At 37.0% G+C, this 19,284-nt stretch overlaps 1 protein-coding gene across 1 annotated transcript; it reads right to left on the minus strand.

Moving 5' to 3' along the window:
• Window positions 1–402: 402 nt before the first annotated feature.
• LOC142612702 (putative inactive ATP-dependent zinc metalloprotease FTSHI 1, chloroplastic) lies at window positions 403–10,400 on the minus strand. The gene is made up of 15 exons (XM_075784847.1): window positions 9,478–10,400; window positions 9,306–9,390; window positions 8,350–8,784; window positions 8,174–8,227; window positions 8,009–8,074; window positions 7,447–7,542; window positions 7,236–7,364; window positions 6,888–6,940; window positions 5,928–6,123; window positions 5,440–5,554; window positions 5,094–5,368; window positions 2,401–2,484; window positions 2,209–2,321; window positions 1,877–2,126; window positions 403–925 (listed from the first exon to the last, which is right to left on the minus strand). Exons 1-15 carry the CDS (start codon window positions 10,197–10,199, stop codon window positions 740–742), a joined length of 2,859 nt encoding a protein of 952 aa, XP_075640962.1. The 5' UTR covers window positions 10,200–10,400; the 3' UTR covers window positions 403–739.
• Window positions 10,401–19,284: the final 8,884 nt, after the last annotated feature.

The raw sequence follows: 19,284 nt of genomic DNA on the forward strand, positions 1-19,284 counted from the left end.
GATTCCCTGTAAACATAGTGTGTCCCTAATAATCTGTTCTAAGTGTTTTTTGCAGTCTATGTGTGGTGTTGGCTGAGACTAAGTTAGGGATTTAAGGCCATCACTCAAAGAAGATTAAGTGAAAAATTTGACCATGTGATAGCTTTTTACCTTAGTCATCCAAGGTCCAAGTTCCCCATGGTACTCGTAGCATTGTGATTTTATCCTAACATAAAGCTTGGTGCAATTAGAGTACAAGAAAATGTCTGCGGTGCCCGTGATCCAATTACGGAACACAAATGATGAGAGAGGCATAAATGAATAAGTACATCAGTAATCAGCTCATGTCATGATTCTAAATTTCATGATTGAACACTCACTGTTTCCGCCAAGGCAGCCAAACTCCGATAAAAAGAGTGCAAAGATTGACAATAAAGCCATTATATTAAATTGGACTTTAATATAATTACCTACAGAAAAGTTAGCTAATTTTGAATCACGTCAAATAATTAACATCTTTCGGGAGTGAAATATGTAACAGAAGATATCAATCTAAACATTTATATTGATAAATGCACCAAAATTGGAGGATGGCATCTCTGTCTCTCTCTCCCCCCCTTCTTGGGTGTATGCCATGTCAAATTCATGCTCTCCAACCCAATAAGCTGCCAGTGTAGGTTTAGCCTTTGTTACACGCTCCAGCTGAAGTAGGTAGGACAAGTTGATGTCGAATATGGAACTGCACCTTGCATCAAATTCACTAGGTTTCTCCTTTGGATGGAGTTAGTAGGGCATATTCCAATTCTTGCTCTTCTTCTTGTTTATTGAATGGAAGACTTCCAGGATTTTCCTCCTCTAAAAGAAGACTTATAGGGGTTTGCGAAGGGTACTTGTTCAGGATGAAGTCAATTTCTTTCCCACTTATTTCCTTCTGATCAACAAGAACCTGAATGCAAGTCCATAGTGAGATCACAAGTCAGTTTCGTTACAGAACCACTGTACCAACCAACTAATACAAGGGTGACGAAAGATTAGTACATTTATTTTCTTGGGAATTTTATTTTACTTTCCCTCACACACACACAAACAGAGATGGGAGTAATAATACAATTTAATTAGCCTATATCATTATGATATGCAACAACATGAAAAGCAAAACTGATTATATTCCTTTTGAATCAAGATTACATGGTATTTTCAAAGCTTAGTCTATGCTTAATAGAAAAGGATCCTTTCCATTTGAAATTGATCCATTTCATGCTTCAAATTAAGTTTACAAATCAAAAGGTGTGCATACTGCCACATTATTTAAAATTTTAAATGATGCAACAGTCTTAACCCTAAAATGGACGAAATGAAAAGGACTTCAAATATAAAGAATCGTGTTCTAACTACTATGCTCAACAGCTTTGAAAACCCAACCCAAAAAAAAAAAAAAAACTTAAAATATTTAATAATGAATGCATAAGAACGTAATGCAACCAAAAGTCTACACAAACCACATCAAACTACCTTCACTACCTTCACAACATGAAAAGCAAAACTGATTATATTCCTTTTGAATCAAGATTACATGGTATTTTCAAAACTTAGTCTATGCTTAATGGAAAAGGATCCTTTCCATTTGAAATTGATCCATTTCATGCTTCAAATTAAGTTTACAAATCAAAAGGTGTGCATACTGCCACATTATTCAAAATTTTAAATGATGCGACAGTCTTAACCCTGAAATGGACGAAATGAAAAGGAGTTCAAATATAAAGAATCGTGTTCTAACTTCTATGCTCAACAGCTTTGAAAACCCAACCCAAAAAAAAAAAAAAAACTTAAAATATTTAATAATGAATGCATAAGAACGTAATGTAACCAAAAGTCTACACAAACCACATCAAACTACCTTCACAGCTTTGAGCAAAGCTGCATGGTGCCTCCTAAGCAAATCAACAGTCCTTCCGTACATGTCCCTGATCAGCCCTTCGGTCCTCTCTGCAACTTGATCATCTAAATTGAAGTTGACTGGAGGTTCAATCAGACCATAGTCATCATAAAGAGATCCTTCAAAGTCCAGCCTTGGGCCTACAAATTTAACGTTCTTCCTCCAAGGTGGTGGTTCTCCATGTATGACCATTGGATTCTCCAAGTTCCATCTGTTGAAAAGGAAAAAAGGACCTGGCATTAGAAGCATCAAATCAAGCAGAAACTTAAAGAGCACTGAAGTATGGGACCAACATAGTTAAAATTTTACGGGCAAGCCAAGATGCATCTGCAAGGTAGCCAACTGATGCCATAGACGTGTCCCGTCCATAAATGACCTCTTCAGCAGCCCTCCCTCCAAGTAACACCTGTACATAGGAAGGAAATCAATTTAAATGATGATGCAATCCAATACAGAACTACCAGCTCAAAACATGAGGTGCACACCTGAAGGCGATGCAGCAATTGAGGCCGGCGTTCAAACATGTATGATTCGTCATCAAGTCGATTAAATACAAGTTGAGACAACGTCTGCACACATCATTTCAAACATGTACACCATGAATACCAAGTGACAGAAAGATATCTAAGTCAAATACAACTATAAGAAAGTTTCAAGAAAGCCACACATCACACCTCTGGATAGTGAACTACTCCTGAGCAGATAATAATAAACTTAAAAGTAATCTTATACAAATATAACTTTCATCTCTGTGAATAACCAGTGCTGTAATACTGAACACAGGTATCATCAGAGCTATTCTATATGCCAAATGTCAATAGATATTGTCTAGTTGTAGCCATGGTTGTCAAAATCGTGATCTGGATCATAGGATCGCACGATTTTATGACCCCACCTCACCAAAACGTTTAGGATTGTAAAAATGGTAGGATCGTATAAGATAGTAGGATCGTATGGGATCCTACCGATCCTACCAAAAACAAAAAATTTTGGTTTTTTTTTTATGGGATAAATTTTTTTGTTTTGATGAAACTTTAAGGGTTTTTTTTTTTCATGTTGTGATGGTATGACTTTTTTTTTTTTTAATAAAATTATGTAAACTAAGCAAATGTTTTCTAGTTTCTAGTTCACTTGTAATCAAAATGAAAGAATGCTTCAGCATATCTAAATGAAGAATTTGGTATTGGCTTTACTTCCTTTTAAGCTATAATGTTTTTAAATTTGCTTGATCAATATACTAATTTGTGTTCTACTATTACTAAAATATGTTTTTATATATGATTTTATCAGTTATGATTGTGTTTATATATTGATTGATTGATTTTTTTGAGCATGCTCTTTAATTGTTGCTGAGTGGTATAACTTAAATAGTTGAGTGTGAAATTGTATCTTGAAGTCTTTTGCAGCTCTAGTATACAAATATATAATGTCTACATAAATGATGAAATGGATGATGATGATTAGGAATTTAGGACGGTAGTTATAAGAACCTTAGAGTAACTACATCAGTTGATACAAAGTTTTGCAAAATAGAAAAAGTTGCTTATTTTACACATTTTAGGCACAAAAAAAAACCCACATCAATGGGTGTAAAATTGTGCATTTATGCACAATTGCTACAGTAACCATGCATATATGCACGGTTACTGTAGTAGTGCATATCTTATTATAATTTTTTTCCTCTCACCTCTCTTCTTTCTCCATTTGACTTCTCTCTCTCTCTCCCTCTCCCTCTCCCTCTCCCTCTCCCTCTGAACCGGACAATTCCCAAAACCCAGAAAACACAAAAAACCCAGATCAATTCCCAGAAAAAAAACCTCTTCTTTCAATTCCATCCCCCAATTCCCAAATCAAAACCCAAAAAACAATTTAATTGCATAGGAGCAGTACACTCTTACTCTCAAACAACTCTCTTCCTCTCTATTTCAACTTCTTTAACATCTACCTTCTCGCCATATCGTGCAGATCTCACTGTAAAACAAGATTTAAGCAACTCTTCGCCTCCATTGACAAGATCAAGTGCATAGGAGCAGTAAAAAAGGTCACCTCCTTATTTCGGTCCGGAACAAGCATTTTGGCCGAAAAAATACTCTTTTTTCACCTACCCAAAGCCTCACAAAAAGAAAACCCAGAAAAATCCAACCTTTTTCACTTAACCAAAACTCCAGAACAAACAACTGTAGAGCAACAACAACAATGGAGACATTGAGAATCAGCAAACAAAGACAATCACAAGCAACACCAAAGGCAGCAACTTCAACAAGAAATAAGAGCAAAGAAAGAGAGAATAGTGCAGTGGTTGTGCTTGATGATGGTGGATTGATCGTTGATGGTGGCTTGGGTTGTGTGTGAGAGGATTTCAAGAGAAGAGAGAAGTATGAAGGGTGAAGGAAATAATAAAAAATTGTAAAAGAATGAATATTTTATTGAATAAATGTGTAAAATAGACAAACTAATATTGGTGTTTTGTAAAAATAGGTGTGTAAAATAAAAAAAGTAAGTTTTTTTTTTGCAAAATTTTTGCATCAACTGATACAGTTGCTCTTAGAATGGGAATAATTAAATGTTCACTTCACTTTAATATTTATCTTACTTTTGGATTTCATTTTGTAGTTAGCTAGTTTCCATTTGCTAACTTATTTTGGATTTCAAATTTGAAACTTAGAACTTGGAAAATATTTTCAATATGTTTTGATAAATATGTTGGTATTTGGTTGCTAATTAAACATGTATTAAACTTTTTAAATACATTGGGTCAAAACTTAAATATATATTTGTTTTATTAGTATAGACTTAGCAATGTATGACATGCAAATTACATTATATGATGCAAATCTAAGTTTTTTTATGGATGAATTTATAATTTACATGATTATTCAACGTACAAAGTCATTATCAATGTGTTTTTTGCTTTAAATCTAAAAATATGTAAGATCTTATGATTCATAATCCGATCCTACAATCTACGATTCCACCTACCTTCAACAATCCTACGTAGGATTCCGATTTTGACAACCTTGGTTGTAGCCCTCAAATTAGTGAACACAATTCAATTTTTGGCTTAGTTCTGGATGGAACTCGACAATGTCCACAACATATAAAAGTTGCATTCATTATTTATAATAATTTTTCCTGATGAAAGAAGAGGAAAATATAGGTAGGGAAACAGAAAGAGGACCTGACCACGAGGCACAATTGAAATGCGATCACAGCATTCAACTTTTGCATTCTCATATCGCCGGAGCAGATGGGAAGTCATTGCGACTCCCACTTCAGTAGTAGCCCTACGACATTGTCCCTGATGACCCAATTCTATTCCAACACGTTTAGGTCCCACTGTAAGTCTGTCTACTGCATCATCCATGTCTGACTGAAGAATTGACCGATGCCCTTTCCTAACTGCCACAAGAGCAGCCTCTTGGACCAGCTGAGCCAACTTTGCTCCCGTCCATCCTGATAATTAGATACATGGTTTAAGATATGGAAATGACAACCCTGACAAAACACTGGAGAGAAACACATACCAGGTAGGTTCTGAGCATAGACAGATAAATCAACAGTCTCTGACATTTTCACTTTGCTTGCATGAATCTTCAGAATCTCCGTCCTCCCTTTTGCACTAGGAGGGCGAATTCTTATCTAGAAGAGAAGAATCCAAATGATAATGAAGCACTAACCACCCTTTGTTAGAGCTAACATAGAACTTGAGAAAAATCTTGCATGAAACTGATCTACTTGAATACACGATATCATATTTATAAATAATTTTGTAAATAACTTTCATGCATGATAAATCCAGCCAACGGTTGATCAAGTACATCACTAGAAAAGCGACAGACATAGGCACCATAATAGACATGATGGCAAGCATAAAAAGAATAGTTACATCTCTGATCAAATAACAATATCTCAACTTTTTTTTTTGGGGTGTTTTCTTCCCCTTTTCCATTTCTTTTATTGAAGCAACATAGATTAGCTAATAACAGCACCCCACTCAGTAACGAAAACAAACCTTGCGATCAAAACGACCAGGTCGAAGAAGTGCAGGATCTAACAAATCCCTACGATTTGTAGCTGCTAAAAATATCACACCCTTTCCAGTATCGAACCCATCAAGCTCTATCAAGAGCTGGTTCAATGTTGTTTCCCTCTCTTGAGTGGCTGCATTATACAGGTGGTCAGTAGATTCCTTGAAAATTCCTTGGCGCCTGATCATAGAAAAACAAACACATGATCATTCATTTCATTCATGTGCATTTTGTAGTTCATCATTTTTTGATCATTTATGTTGATGTGCCACCTTCAACCATATGGTTAGTTTTGCAGCCATTTGTAAATCATCTGTAAATTTGTTTTAAGTATTGATGAAGAAACATTGTGAGAATGCTTCCCTATCTAGACTGCTCTAATGCATGCAGAGCATCACTTTCACTCTCGTTAAATGAGATTGGAACCCAGGTATGTCTTGTAATTCAACTAGTTGGCACCTCCTAGTGTGTCCATGACATTCATGGTTCAACTCCCCCCTCCCCAGTTGTAACTATTGAATTATCAAAAAAATATAGTCTTGTTTAGGGATCCAAAATCGTAGCTGAGCATATCCTAAAATAGTGTTTAACACCCACCCTAGCATTATGAATTTGACAAACAACATAAACCATGGAACCTAAATCTACATGGTTCTGACCCATTCATGTATGATTACATGCAAGAAAAGACAATGGCTTGGTGCTAGCTCCCATAAGCAAACCTACTCATGAGTTCCTACACACCATTTCTCCACTATCCATTGTGCTAGGTCCAAACTTTAGCAACAAATTTTCCAGATGTGTAATTGTGTGGTTCACATATAACTTCAGCTTGAAAGCTTTGGAGTTCAAGCAACCAGAGTTAGAATGGGCATAAGATTCCTTCATGAAGTTATTATCATTATCACAAAAATACCCACAAACACACCCACACACGTCCATACCTAGTTGCCAATGCGTCAATTTCATCAATGAATATAACTGATGGTTTGTTCACCTGCACAGGGGAAACTCTGATATTCTCAAAAAAAAAACTTCCAAAGTAAGCAAATATACCAAGCACTAATTTATGAAAGGAACTCTGCAATTGACATCTAGAAATCAATACAGCTTATTCAGAAAATCATGAGACTTTATACTATGTTATTGACATACAAGGATGATTCTGATGGCCCCAAAACTTATTCTAGACCACGATTGAAAAAAAAAAATGCGGACCAAGAGGATGCAATCACAATGATGAGAAACAAGTCACAATAAAAATCACATCCAAAATGGGTAGTATATATCACCTTGGCTCTTTTAAATAGATCCCTGATACGAGCAGAACCAACACCAACTAAAACTTCAACAAATTCAGATCCAGCCATTTGGTAAAATGGAACACCAGCTTCACCGGCTATGGCCTTTGCAACCAGGGTCTGGAAAAGCAGGAGTACATGTCAGAATCTAAGTGGCAATTTGCGCACACACAATTTTCAAAACTATAGGATTATAGCTAACCTTGCCACATCCAGGAGGGCCTTCCAAAAGAACTCCATGTGGAGGTTTTATCCCCATTTTATCAAACAGATCTGGGTTCTTCAAGTACCTCACCAACTAGTCATCAGACATTACCGATGTCAATAAGCTTTTCATTTTAATTACAATCAGGCATTACATTTAAAATGAAACAAAACATAAAACATCTTTCCCATACAAAAAGAATGAAACCAATAGCATAAATTTACCAGAAATTTCAAGAAACATAAAATAGAGAATCAAGATGAAGGAAAATTTGTTATGAACAATTGAAGAAAAGAAGATAACCATCAAAATTTTCAACCAAAAAAAAAAATTCAGACCTTTAAGCATTTTGAAATAACGTAATTGAAACAATATGGAAAAACTGCCCAGTAGTTTGTTTAGAACTAACAACCATTAAGAGTATTATCATTAACATTTTTCAATTAAAACTTCATCAAACAGTAAAAGGAAAAGAGATAAATTACTTCTCTCTCAAAGAAAGGAAAGCAAGCATGCACAATTATTTATGATGTCTCTACAAGAATGGCATATTCAAAACCTCTTGGAGTTCCTCTACCGCTTCATCTATCCCAGCCACATCACCAAACTTTACTCCTGTAGAACCCTGAAAGAAAGTCATTCCAAAAATAGAAAATAAAGAATACAATCTAGAATTTTAACAAATTTGGCACAATGAGCAAAGGAATGATCTTAAGAAACTAACGTCAACACGAGCTTCTGCTTTAGATCGTGAAAAATCAATCCCTTGCCACAGATCCTGAATGTTGAAGAGAGCATGTTAAGAAAGATCCTTGCTGATGAAATCCATGGTCCAAATCAATCATATAATTAGGAAATGAAAGATAAAATTAGGAACTAAAAAAATTAAGCAACATTTACCCACTTCCTGAAGTTCTTAGGTCTTCTCGAAAGTGTGAAACGGACAAGAAGAACCATAGTCAAAAGGACAAGCAGAATTGGTTTTGCCATCTCAAGGCTGGCAGAAACACCGCCAAAAGTGTAAAATTCATTGATCTTAGAGAAAATTCCTCCATCACTGAATAGATCAACAAGATTATCCCAAACTCTCTCCAAAACTCCAAATATGAGACCAAGAAAAAGCTTTAGAAAGGGTTTGACTACAGGCCACACAACATATGCAGTCACCACAAAGATGAAACTGGTAACAACAAACACAGCTGATGCCAGGAAACCCCCTACGACAATTCCTGCAGCAGCCATCACAGCTGTCACAACTCCAAGCTCTACCATCATTCTGCTAGATATGGAAGACGCCACTGGATGAGGGTACTCTGGTACTTTTCCCACCCAAGACTGCAGCAGAAGATTCAAGAAGGAAAATATATATAGTCAAAAGAAGGATCTCCCAACTTTTTAACTTATGTTTTATGTCTAATTGTCCATGCCAACTCACAATGTATTGTATGATGCAAATGTTGTGTCAATGGAATATTGAGGTGCAGAAATGGCTGCAACACTGAATCTAAGAGAACATAAACCAAGTCTAAATCAATGCTAGATGCTGAAATAAAGACCACCACCACCCCCCCCCCCAAAAAAAAGAAGAAGAAGAAGAAAGTTTTTATATGCAAGAATTTGAATTGATTGGCATATTGAAATAAAACATTCATTCAATCTTCCTTGTATTCTTTAAAGATTTTCCATTTGAACTTCAGTGTCAAATTTCAAGCTTCTTTGCCTCTGTTTAGTCACTCAATTGCCATTTCATACAGCCATTGATTATTTGATCCACAAGTAATAATTAGCAAATTGATTTCAATAGAGTTAAAAATGAAAATTAAAAATTAAAAAAAATTAAAAAAAAGATTTATCACCATAGTATGCCTCTCAATTTCATATCGTGGACCTGTGTACTCCTCCAAAAGAGCTTGAGCTTCATTCTCATCCAGTCTCATGGCCCTACAAAGACACAAACATTATCAACAAACCGCATACAAAAAACCACAAAAACATTAACTTTTAAGTTGATTGGTGGGGAATCTTTACCATTTTGTTCTATGCAACCTCTTGTCGCCCGGTATCTCTTTCAACTCCACAATAAAATCCCTATACCCATTAACATACAATACGCTGTTATCCTCCTTCAAAGTCAATAACTTAATTTTATCATTCTTCATTGCTTTCTGAAATTCCTCAAAGCTCATTCTCGGCAATTCCTCCAAATTCTTATCGAATTCCTCTTCCTCTGATAACTTGGTCCCGAAAATTTGCTCAGGCACATAGAGCTTCCCTCTATACTCCCTCAAAATATCCTTCAAATACACAGCTTCATCCACCACTCCACTCTCATTCCCACCCTCTATGCCCTCTTTCTTCGCTTTCGACCTCAAATTCAACCTTTTTGCCACGAATTCAATAACACCCTCATTGGAATTCTTGCCCAAATCCTCTTTTTCTTTCAAAATGTACAATTTGTTGCCTCTTAGGTACTTGGGCTCAACCTGGCTTGGGTTCTCCTTCAAAACCCTGGTCACGAAATCATCTTTTGTGGTTTCACTAGTCTCACCAGGCTGTGAGGAGGACTCTAAGTTGGACTTACAAAAGACTGTGAATGAACTAAGAAACAAAGGTGAATGAACTCGATTTCTTCTAGTGAAACTTAAACCTTTGGAGTGAATGACAATTGGGTGTGGTCTTTTAAGGTGGGTGTTGGGTTTGGGTTTGGAGTGGTGTAGCTTAGGAATTGATAGAATACCAATGGAGGTCATTGTTTGAGCTGAATTGGGCACTAGGGTTTAACAAATTGTGGGTTTTTTATTTTGAAGACTTACAATGAGAATGTGGCACTTTGTGCTCATTTTTTGAGTGAAATGGGCAAAAGGGTTTTATGAAATCGGGGTTTTTGATGGTTGAATTGAGAGTGTGAACAGGCAATCACAGTCACAGAACATTGTGTCTAAAGCAAAACTGTTGGAAAGTTCAAACTTTGAGAGGTTTTTTCTGTTTTATCCGAATCCGAGGTTTCTAAGCGGGTATGTGGCTTTTTGGGTCGGGCTGTATTGCTGTAATGGGTAATTGGGTATTCTACATCTCCATCCGTTTGGTAACTTTGTATAAAGTTGCGATTTTCAATTATGTTTTCTTGGCTTTAATTTTATGTCAAATTTGATTATATTTCTTCAATAATTTCTCATGTTTGTGGGATTCAATGTAATGGATTCAGTGTATGCAATTGGTAAAGAACTGTGAAGACAGAACATCTCGTGATTGACTCATGAGTGGAGCAACCCGCAAAAGGTCACATGAGGAGCACATGCTGAAAGTTAAAAGGTTTAAGTGTGATGGCATCTGGTGAGTAGCTCACGACCTAACTCGCAAGATGCACTGCCAGCCTGTTTGTGTCTTCCTTCATTTCTTTGCCCACATTATATAAACTCACATTACCCATGAAATTGTAAGGAGAATTTCAAAGAGAAAACCCTAGAAATCCATTTGAGAGTTAAAGATTGCATATCTACAATCCTTTATACATTTCTTTTAGTTTTCCTCTACTTCTACTTCTCTAATTTCATATCTCTTGAGAGGTTCTTAGTCCAAACACATACTTCACCCGTTTTGAGTGTTGTGAGTTGTTTTGGAGCTTTTAGGAAGCATTGGGTCATGTCATTCTATGGCAGATGCAATTGGTGATAATTGCAAGATCTGAAAAGCTAGTGAAAACAAGGCTTGGTAAAGCTCATTGGTAGTTGGGACTCGGAGGGTCTAAGTATAAAGGGTAGTCTAGGCTTGGAGGGTCTATATTATAATCCTTGTACTCCAACTTATTCACTAGCGGATTGATTCGGCTTAGGGGCTACGGAGAGATTTTTACACTGAGCACTTCAGCTTTCCTCTTCAATAATATATCACCGTGTTATCTTATATTTACATCTCTCTTCCCTTACTCTTTATGTTTTATACTTAATTGTTAATTTTGTATACTCATGCACTAGGTAGTAGTCCTAGTTAATTGCACATTGTTTACTCTCTTTTTTTTCTTTTTCTTTTTTGATACCAGAGAAACATTCATTAAAACAAAAGAAATAATACAACAAAGTCATTAGGCTAACACATAATCAGGATTTAGCCTACAATGATGTACAGGAAAGGTAGTAGTAATATAAGCCAAATTCAAAACGTAAGAGATGACAATTCTAGGAACAAGAAGGTGGTTTACAAGTAACCCCTGGCACTTAAGTTGCTGCACATCATAACATAATATATTCTCCATCCAAGCAGGTTTCCTAGTATGATTGGAAAATTGGTCCAATCCCTTACTGGTGCTAAGAATCAGAACTCTATTGAAACCCAACTCTTTGGCTTTAAAAACCCCTTCACTCGCTGCTTCCTGTAAGGCTAGGTAGTACTTCTTTTTTCCACAGCTGCTGCCACCCGAAAATATTATAGCTCCCTCTTGATTTAAGGCTTGATAAGCAAAACCACTACTCTTGGTTCTGTTGTTCTTGAAAGCTGCTACTTTTAGGATGATCTACCAGCTTTGATTAGTGAAATTCTGCACTTGCTGATGTTTGAAATTGTTCTGATGTGGATCCAAAGAAAAAGCTTCTTGGTACCTGCAAATAAAGGATTGAGCAGTTAAGATTACTTCCTTAGGATTAGGCATTTTTCCTTGGTGCAAAATTAGATTTATGTGATTCCAATTGGACCATAGGATAGTAAACATAGACTGCAAAATAAACATTCTGTGGGCATCTAAAGAGTTGTCCATAACAGCAGATTCCACCAAAAGCTTGACTGAGTAAGACCCCAGATTAGAAGTTCTCATTCCTAAATTTGATCCCAACCAAATGGCTCTAGCAAAATGGCACTGCAAGAATAAGTGATTGATTGATTCCCCTTCTTCATTGCACATAAGGCATTTGGAAGTGGTTTTAATACCTCTGCTCTTCAAAATCTAAAACACAGGAAGACTGTCATGTAACAATTTCCAAATAAAATTAAGGACTTTCATAGGCAACTTGACTTTCCACAATAGTCTCCAAACAGAACTATTGATTCCAAAACTTCTTTGATCCTAAGAATAGGGTACAAGGTTCTGATGAATCATTGAATATGCTTTGTTAACTTTGTAGTCTCATGAACTTGAAAACTTCCACACCAGTTCATCCTTAGAGTCAGCAAACTTAGAAATAGGAATTTGAGAATTTCCTCACTACTTGGCCACTGATAAAGCTTCCTAACCAAATCCAGCTTCCAAGAGCCCGAATTCTGATCAATGAGATCTGCAACAGTCCCATTGAGCAGATTGTTTTCCGATAGAATTTGATAGGAAGTTTGGTACCAATGAGGATGGGTAAGGAGGACTTGGGAACCTCTTCCTATAATCCATCTACCTTGGTGAAGGAGGGGGGTTTGAGTGGTAGCAATATTTTTCCAAGTCCAAGAATGATGAGATTTTGGTTTGTACTCCTATAAGGAGTTCCTTGGAAAGTACTTAGCCTTATAAGTTCTAGCTAACAAGGAATTGGGACAACTTTGCACCCTCCAATATTGCTTAGCTAACATTAATTGATTGATGAGGCTAAATTTTTTCAGTCCAAGTCCTCCTCTCTTCCTAGGCAGACACATTCTTTCCCAATTAAGCAGATGTAATTTCCTATCCCCCACATTGTGACCCCACCAGAAACTTCTCACAATAGTATCAAGCTTGTTACAAACTGTCTCAGGAACTCTTAAACAAGAAAAGGTGTATAAAGGCATCGCTTGAAGGATAGAGGAGATTAAGGTGGTTCTGCCAGCCTGTGATAGAAGCTTAGCCTTCCAACCTTGTAGCTTATGTTGCACCCTATCAATAATATCTTGGAAATCAGACACTCTCCTCCCTCTAAGCTTGAAATTTATCCCCAGGTATATTAGGATTCTAGACAAGGTTGACTTGAAGAAAAAGGGCAAGGGATTCCTAATCAGCTTAAGGAATATTTAGAGAACAAAAAAGTTCAGATTTATTGTGATTGATACCTTGACCCGAGATGGTGCAATACCAAAGGATAATGCTCCTAAGGTTATGGAGGGAATTCATGTCGTTTTGAAAGAAGAACAAGGCATCATCTACAAATAGAAGGTGTGAGAAGGTCACACCATTCCTACCCACCTTGATGCCTTTAATATGCCTCTTCTCTTCCTCCTTAGAAAGGGCAAGAGACAAAATGTTAGCACAGAACAAGAAAAGATAAGGGGATAAAGGATCCCTCTATCTAAGGCCTCTGGAAGGGTTAAAAGGCTTGGTTGGGCTACCATTGACAAAAATGGAGTATTGAACAAATGTGACACATTCCATGATCAAATTCACCCAAGAATCACTAAAATTCATAGAAAGAAGAACAGCTTTTAGAAAATTCCAATTAACCTTGTCAAAGGCCTTACACATGTCCACTTTGAGGACTCCATAACCTTTTTTCCTACCCTTCTTAGTCTTAAAGGAGTCTAAGATCTCATGGGCAATCAGAATGTTATCAATAATGTTCCTTCCTTGGATAAAAGCATTTTGAAAGGGAGTAATGAGCTTATCCATAAAGGGTTTGAATCTAGACACCATGATTTTGAAGATAATCTTGTAAGATACATTACAAAGATTGATTGGTCTAAAATGATTAACTTCATCAGGGAAGCTGATCTTGGGTATAAGAGTAAGGTAAGCCTGGTTAAGAGATTTGAGAATAGTACCAGAGTGAAAGAAAGCATGGACAAAATTGAGGACATCTTGTCTAACATAACTCCAGAACTCCTGGTAAATTGGTATTTCACCTAGACTAGGAGCCTTTTGAGGGTGAAGTTGATAGACAACCCACTTAATTTCAGCATCAGTCACAGGCTTATCAAGCTAGTGTTGTTGACCTTGATCTAGTTTTGGAATTGGAAAAGATTCCAACTCCTTCAAAATGGACTGAACCTTTCTAGACTCTGGTTCATGGTACAAATCCTTAAAATGGTCAATCAATAACTTCTCTATCTCCACTAGATCTTCCACACAGTCCCCATTGGGGCCTTTCTGTTGAATAATTCTATTCCTAGCTCTTCTTTGCTTGACCACTGTCTAAAAATATCTAGTGTTTCTATCCCCATTTATAATCCAATTGCTTAGAGCCTTCTGAGCCCACATGATTTCCTCTTGCACCAATAACTATTCTATCTCATTCCTAAGGTCTCTTTCAATCCTTAAATATAAGGTGGTTGATATTGATTTTTGGATTTCTTGAAGTTTCTTCTGCTTTTCTTTAAGGTCCATTTCTACCTTCCCAAAAACAGTCTTATTCCACTCAGAAAACTTGTTCCTAATATTCCTAAGCTTATGTTGAAATTGGAAGGCTCTTGATCCAAGAATATGGTCTGACTAAGCATTCTGAATTACCTTCTTGAAATTTGGGTGTGTAAGCCACATCCTTTCAAATCTGAAGGGTCTTTTCCTAAAAAGGAGTCTAAAATCAAAATCTAACACAAGTGAACCATGGTCAGATCTCAGGATTGGTTAATTCCTAAGAGCATAGTGAGGGTGAGAATTGATCCACTCAATTGTGGCAAAAGCCCTGTCCAGTCTTTCCATAATGAAGGAATCATCCTCATGCTCGTTCATCCAGGTGTACTTCTGCCCTGTTGCTTCTAGCTCACACGGTTCCAGCTCAAACAAGGTCTGCCTAAAAGTCTCTGCCCCATCAATCCTACTGTTTTTGAACCCAAACTTATCCTCGTGAGATAGGATTTGGTTGAAATCTCCTATACATAACCAATTTCTATGACTAATACCCCTGACTGACCTTAGTTTTGTCCAAACTTCTTCCCTTGTAGCTAGATTAGGATGACCATAAATAAAAGATATAGATAAAGGGTTACCTCTTGTGTCCGCAGGGTCTGCATGAATTAAGTTTTTTGAGCTGTGTTGTATGTTGACATTTAGAGTTGGCAACCAACCTAAAAGAAAACCACCACTAAATCCCTCCCTAGGGACTTCCCATCCATCCAAAAAACCACATTTTTCCAAAAGATTTCTTCCTTTGTCTTTACTTAATTTTGTTTCCATAAAAAAAATGATCTCTAGCTTGTACTCCTGGGCCTTTTTTTTTGCATTGCAAAACTGCAGAGGGGCTGCCCAGCCCTTTACAATTCCAACTCAAGATTCTCATGGTTGTTGGGGAAGCTGTTGCAAGCCAGCTTCCCGGTGCCCTTGATGCATGTCAGTTTTAATGGTTTCTTCTTGCTCATCTGTGACGTGTTTATGATCAGTCTTTTTATAAAACACTGCACACAAAAGTCTCTGTTTTATATTCCTCCCAATCTTCCCAATTTCCTTCCCGAGCCTTTTCTTAGTAAAAGGTTTAGGGGCTACCTCTCCTGTAATGTCTCCATAGTCTTCTTCACACCAGAGAGTAGGACGTTGACTTAAGGGGATTTGGGCTGGTAATGTGGTTGAGGGCCTTGGTCCAAGTGTGAGTAGTTCAAATGGGCCTAAGTCTCTATCATTAGGCCCAATATTCCCAATCTCAGTTCCTTGGTCGGCCTGGTTCAAGCTACTGTTTGGGTTCACATTTTGTGAGTCCATTAGACCAGGCCCATTGCTTGTATATCCTACTTCAAGACGGAATCTCCCTCTGTCCACCCTTTGGACTAAATTCTCAATGAAGGAGTCAGGTGATTCAGGTATGCACCCTTTCTCCCAACCTAGGTTCTGCATGGATTTAGGTCTGGCTTCATTCAGGCTATCCAGATTAAACATGATGGCTGTTGTATCACTCTCGGCATCTGAATCTACAAATTGAGGGTTAGAACTTTGTCCATTTGTAATAAACTGCCCACTGTCATTGATCCAAGTCCATTGGAGATTAGAATCAGGGGGAGGTTGCCATGGTGGTCTCTGAAGAAAAGAAGTTGTGTTATGACCCAAAACAAAATTGTTATCATGTGAAACTGCATTAGGAGTAAGAATACCAATTTCAAAATCCCCTGAGTCTAGGGAATTGGCAGGTGTTTGGGGAACAATTGGAGGTTCACCAGTTGTTACTGACATAAAGGAACTAAAGGATGCATGCAAGTGTACTTGATCTGGACCATTGAGGTTAAGCAAGTTAATTGTATTTTGGATAAAGGATTGATTAGAAGGAATGTTCTGGTTGTTTACATGTAAAGATGTATGCAAAGAGTGTGTGGAGCTAGGGGTACTAGGATCAAGGTAACCAAGGTTAGGATTAGGTTGGTGTGTCTGGCCAGAGGGAGGGTGAAGAGGACCATATCTTACTTAGGTTGTCCACATTCTCCTACAATTGTGATATGCTCTAAGTTCGTTGGTAAATTGAGGTTGTAGACCATCAAACCTATATTGGGTGTGGTGGAGATCCTGTATTCTCATGTGTTGTCTGTAAAGCATCAATTCAATATCATCCATTGCATGAGTGCATTGGCCTCTTGTGTGACCTATGAGGCCACACTTGATGCATAATTTATGCACTCTATCATACCTACACTGTATCCATATCCTAGAACCATCGTCTAGACGAAGCATGAAGCCAGCAATGATAGGAAGCCAAGGGTCAATACGTACCTTAATCCTCATGAAACAGATGTTTCTAGGAATTCTATCTTCTCAATCTATTCTGTCTACTATTCCCATCATTTGACCCATTTTTTCAGCAAGTTCTGGATGCTAATATTCCAGGGCTAGGCCATGCAATTGAACCCATATAGAGATAAAATTGATCTGTAGATTACTGATAACCAGGTTTGGCCTCCATTTTTCCAAAACTAGAAGAGCTTTATCCATAGCCTAAGGCCCCTCATTGCAAATATGATGAAGAATTTCCATAAACTCAAAATGGAAAATATAGAAGTGAGAATCTTTGCCCACTATTGAAACATCACCTCGGATGTGCCATGCATTGTTGATTATGTGTTGGAGATGACGAACAGAGAACTTACGGTAATCCAAAATGAACCCAATGGCACATAAATTCCAAAAACCTCTCTGTACAGCAATATCCTCTGGATCGGGTTCTACTATTGGTCCGTGCCTCACAAAAGGCACTTCATCGTCTTCACTGGACAGTAGATCAGGTTCTAATTCTTCCTCTAACAGGTCATCACTAATGTTTGAGTCACTGCTATCCATCCACCCATATTATCTAGGCTGTATGTTGCTTTCCATCAGTATCAGAGGCTGTAAGGTACATGCACTGGAAGGTGCAATACCTCTCACAAAACACACAGAGTGTTTAGGAGACCATGAAAAGTACAGAAGGAGAAGAAGGTTTAGGAAGGAAAGATGCAAGACAGAAGGAATAGAATAAAGGTAAGAAGCAAAAGGGTATATATGTTTGGACTAGATTCAAAAGGAACGGAAACAAAGTTGACTCAGAACTAAAAGGACACGTAGCGAACATGCAAGGACGAAACTCAGAGGTTTGATTGAAGATAAGCGCAGTGCAATAAAAGGCAATAAGTTGAAATGAAATTGATAAGATGGTTGCACCTACTAAGTCATTGACGTAAAGAGAAGGTTAGAACAAAGGAAAAGGGAAAAGGAAAGAAAGACTTCAATCCGGACAGGATTGAAACCGGCGAAGACCCAAAAGGGAAAAGCTCTCAAGATGTTGAGAGAAAATTGGCTAAGGTCTTAGGAGGATCCACATTGTTTACTTTTGTTCCACACTTAGTTAAGTAGATTAAAAGCAATTAAGCCGTAATTTTAAAATTGGAGGTCTAAACAAGCTTTAGTAGTTTTACAATCGAGCTTCACTTTTGTTTTCTAAGGAATTTTAGCAAACAACATGTGAGACATAAAATGCCTGTAAATTTGTGTTGGTGAACCAAAAAATTGGACTATCTTCCAGTTCGTCCATCGTGTCGTCCAAGACCAGAAAGGTTGTCCACCTGATATATTAAATGTTTAGAATTGCAATAGAGATTTAATCTATGAGTGCTTTCGAAGGAGGTCGTCCAAGTGCAAGAAGGTCGTCCAGCATGGAATCACCTAGACAACCGCCCAACACTTAAGAAATTTTCAGAGTAAATCTCTATCCAAATGCTTATAATTCAAACCACGTTCTATTATTCTGAAGTGGGAGCAAAATCCTTATTCATCGCTCTAACTTCCCACTAAGTTCTTAACTTCCAATAGCAGTTGTAGAAGTTAAGTCTGAACCTAACTTCCACCCACATTTGGGAAGTTACTAAACAAGTAACCACTCCAAAACTCACTATAAAGGGACTCAGCCATATCAAATTAAGGTAAGTTTTCACCACTTATAGAGTTGGAATTCTTGAGTTCGAGATAGAAAACTAACTTAAGTATCGGAGGGTTCTTGGCCGGTTCATCGCGATCACCTTTGATTTTGTGCTTCTTTCTTTTTAAGCATTCCAAGCAACCTCAAGCCCTATTGAAGCCCAAAGCATCCAGCCTACTGATTTTCTGTGTATTACCAATTCGGAATAATGTCAAAACTTCACCTATACTTCTTGGTGTCAACTTTCAAATAGTTCATCAAAAAAAAAAAATTCAAATAGAAATTCAAATCTCCTATTTCTAAATGTAACTATCAAATTATCTAAAAGAAATATTGTTTGTTCGTTTGTCTTGAGCTTATAATCTCAATTTTTAATTTTTAGCTTTTATGTACAACTTTTTAAAACTTTTTTTTTTTCACGTTTTCAAAATATGAGTATACTTTAGCACACTTTTAACCAAAAAAAAAAATTCAACAAAAAACTAAATAAATTGTTCTCAAACAGATACTAATGTGTGATACAAAAAAAAAAAAAAAAAAAAATATATATATATATATATATATATATATAGACATATGGCTATCA

Source organism: Castanea sativa, chromosome 1 (genome assembly GCF_040712315.1).
Source record: "Castanea sativa cultivar Marrone di Chiusa Pesio chromosome 1, ASM4071231v1".
NCBI lineage: Eukaryota > Viridiplantae > Streptophyta > Magnoliopsida > Fagales > Fagaceae > Castanea > Castanea sativa.

What these genes read in the sequence shown, in the direction of transcription:
- LOC142612702 (XM_075784847.1), bottom strand. Translation starts at nt 10,199, where the DNA reads ATGACCTCCATTGGTATTCTATCAATTCCTAAGCTACACCACTCCAAA. An exon ending in CTAAGAACTTCAGGAAGTGG is followed by an intron (nt 8,228 to 8,349) that starts GTAAATGTTGCT and finishes TTCAACATTCAG; the next exon opens with GATCTGTGGCAAGGGATTGA. An exon ending in ATTGACGCATTGGCAACTAG is followed by an intron (nt 6,124 to 6,887) that starts GTATGGACGTGT and finishes TTCTATGATCAG; the next exon opens with GCGCCAAGGAATTTTCAAGG.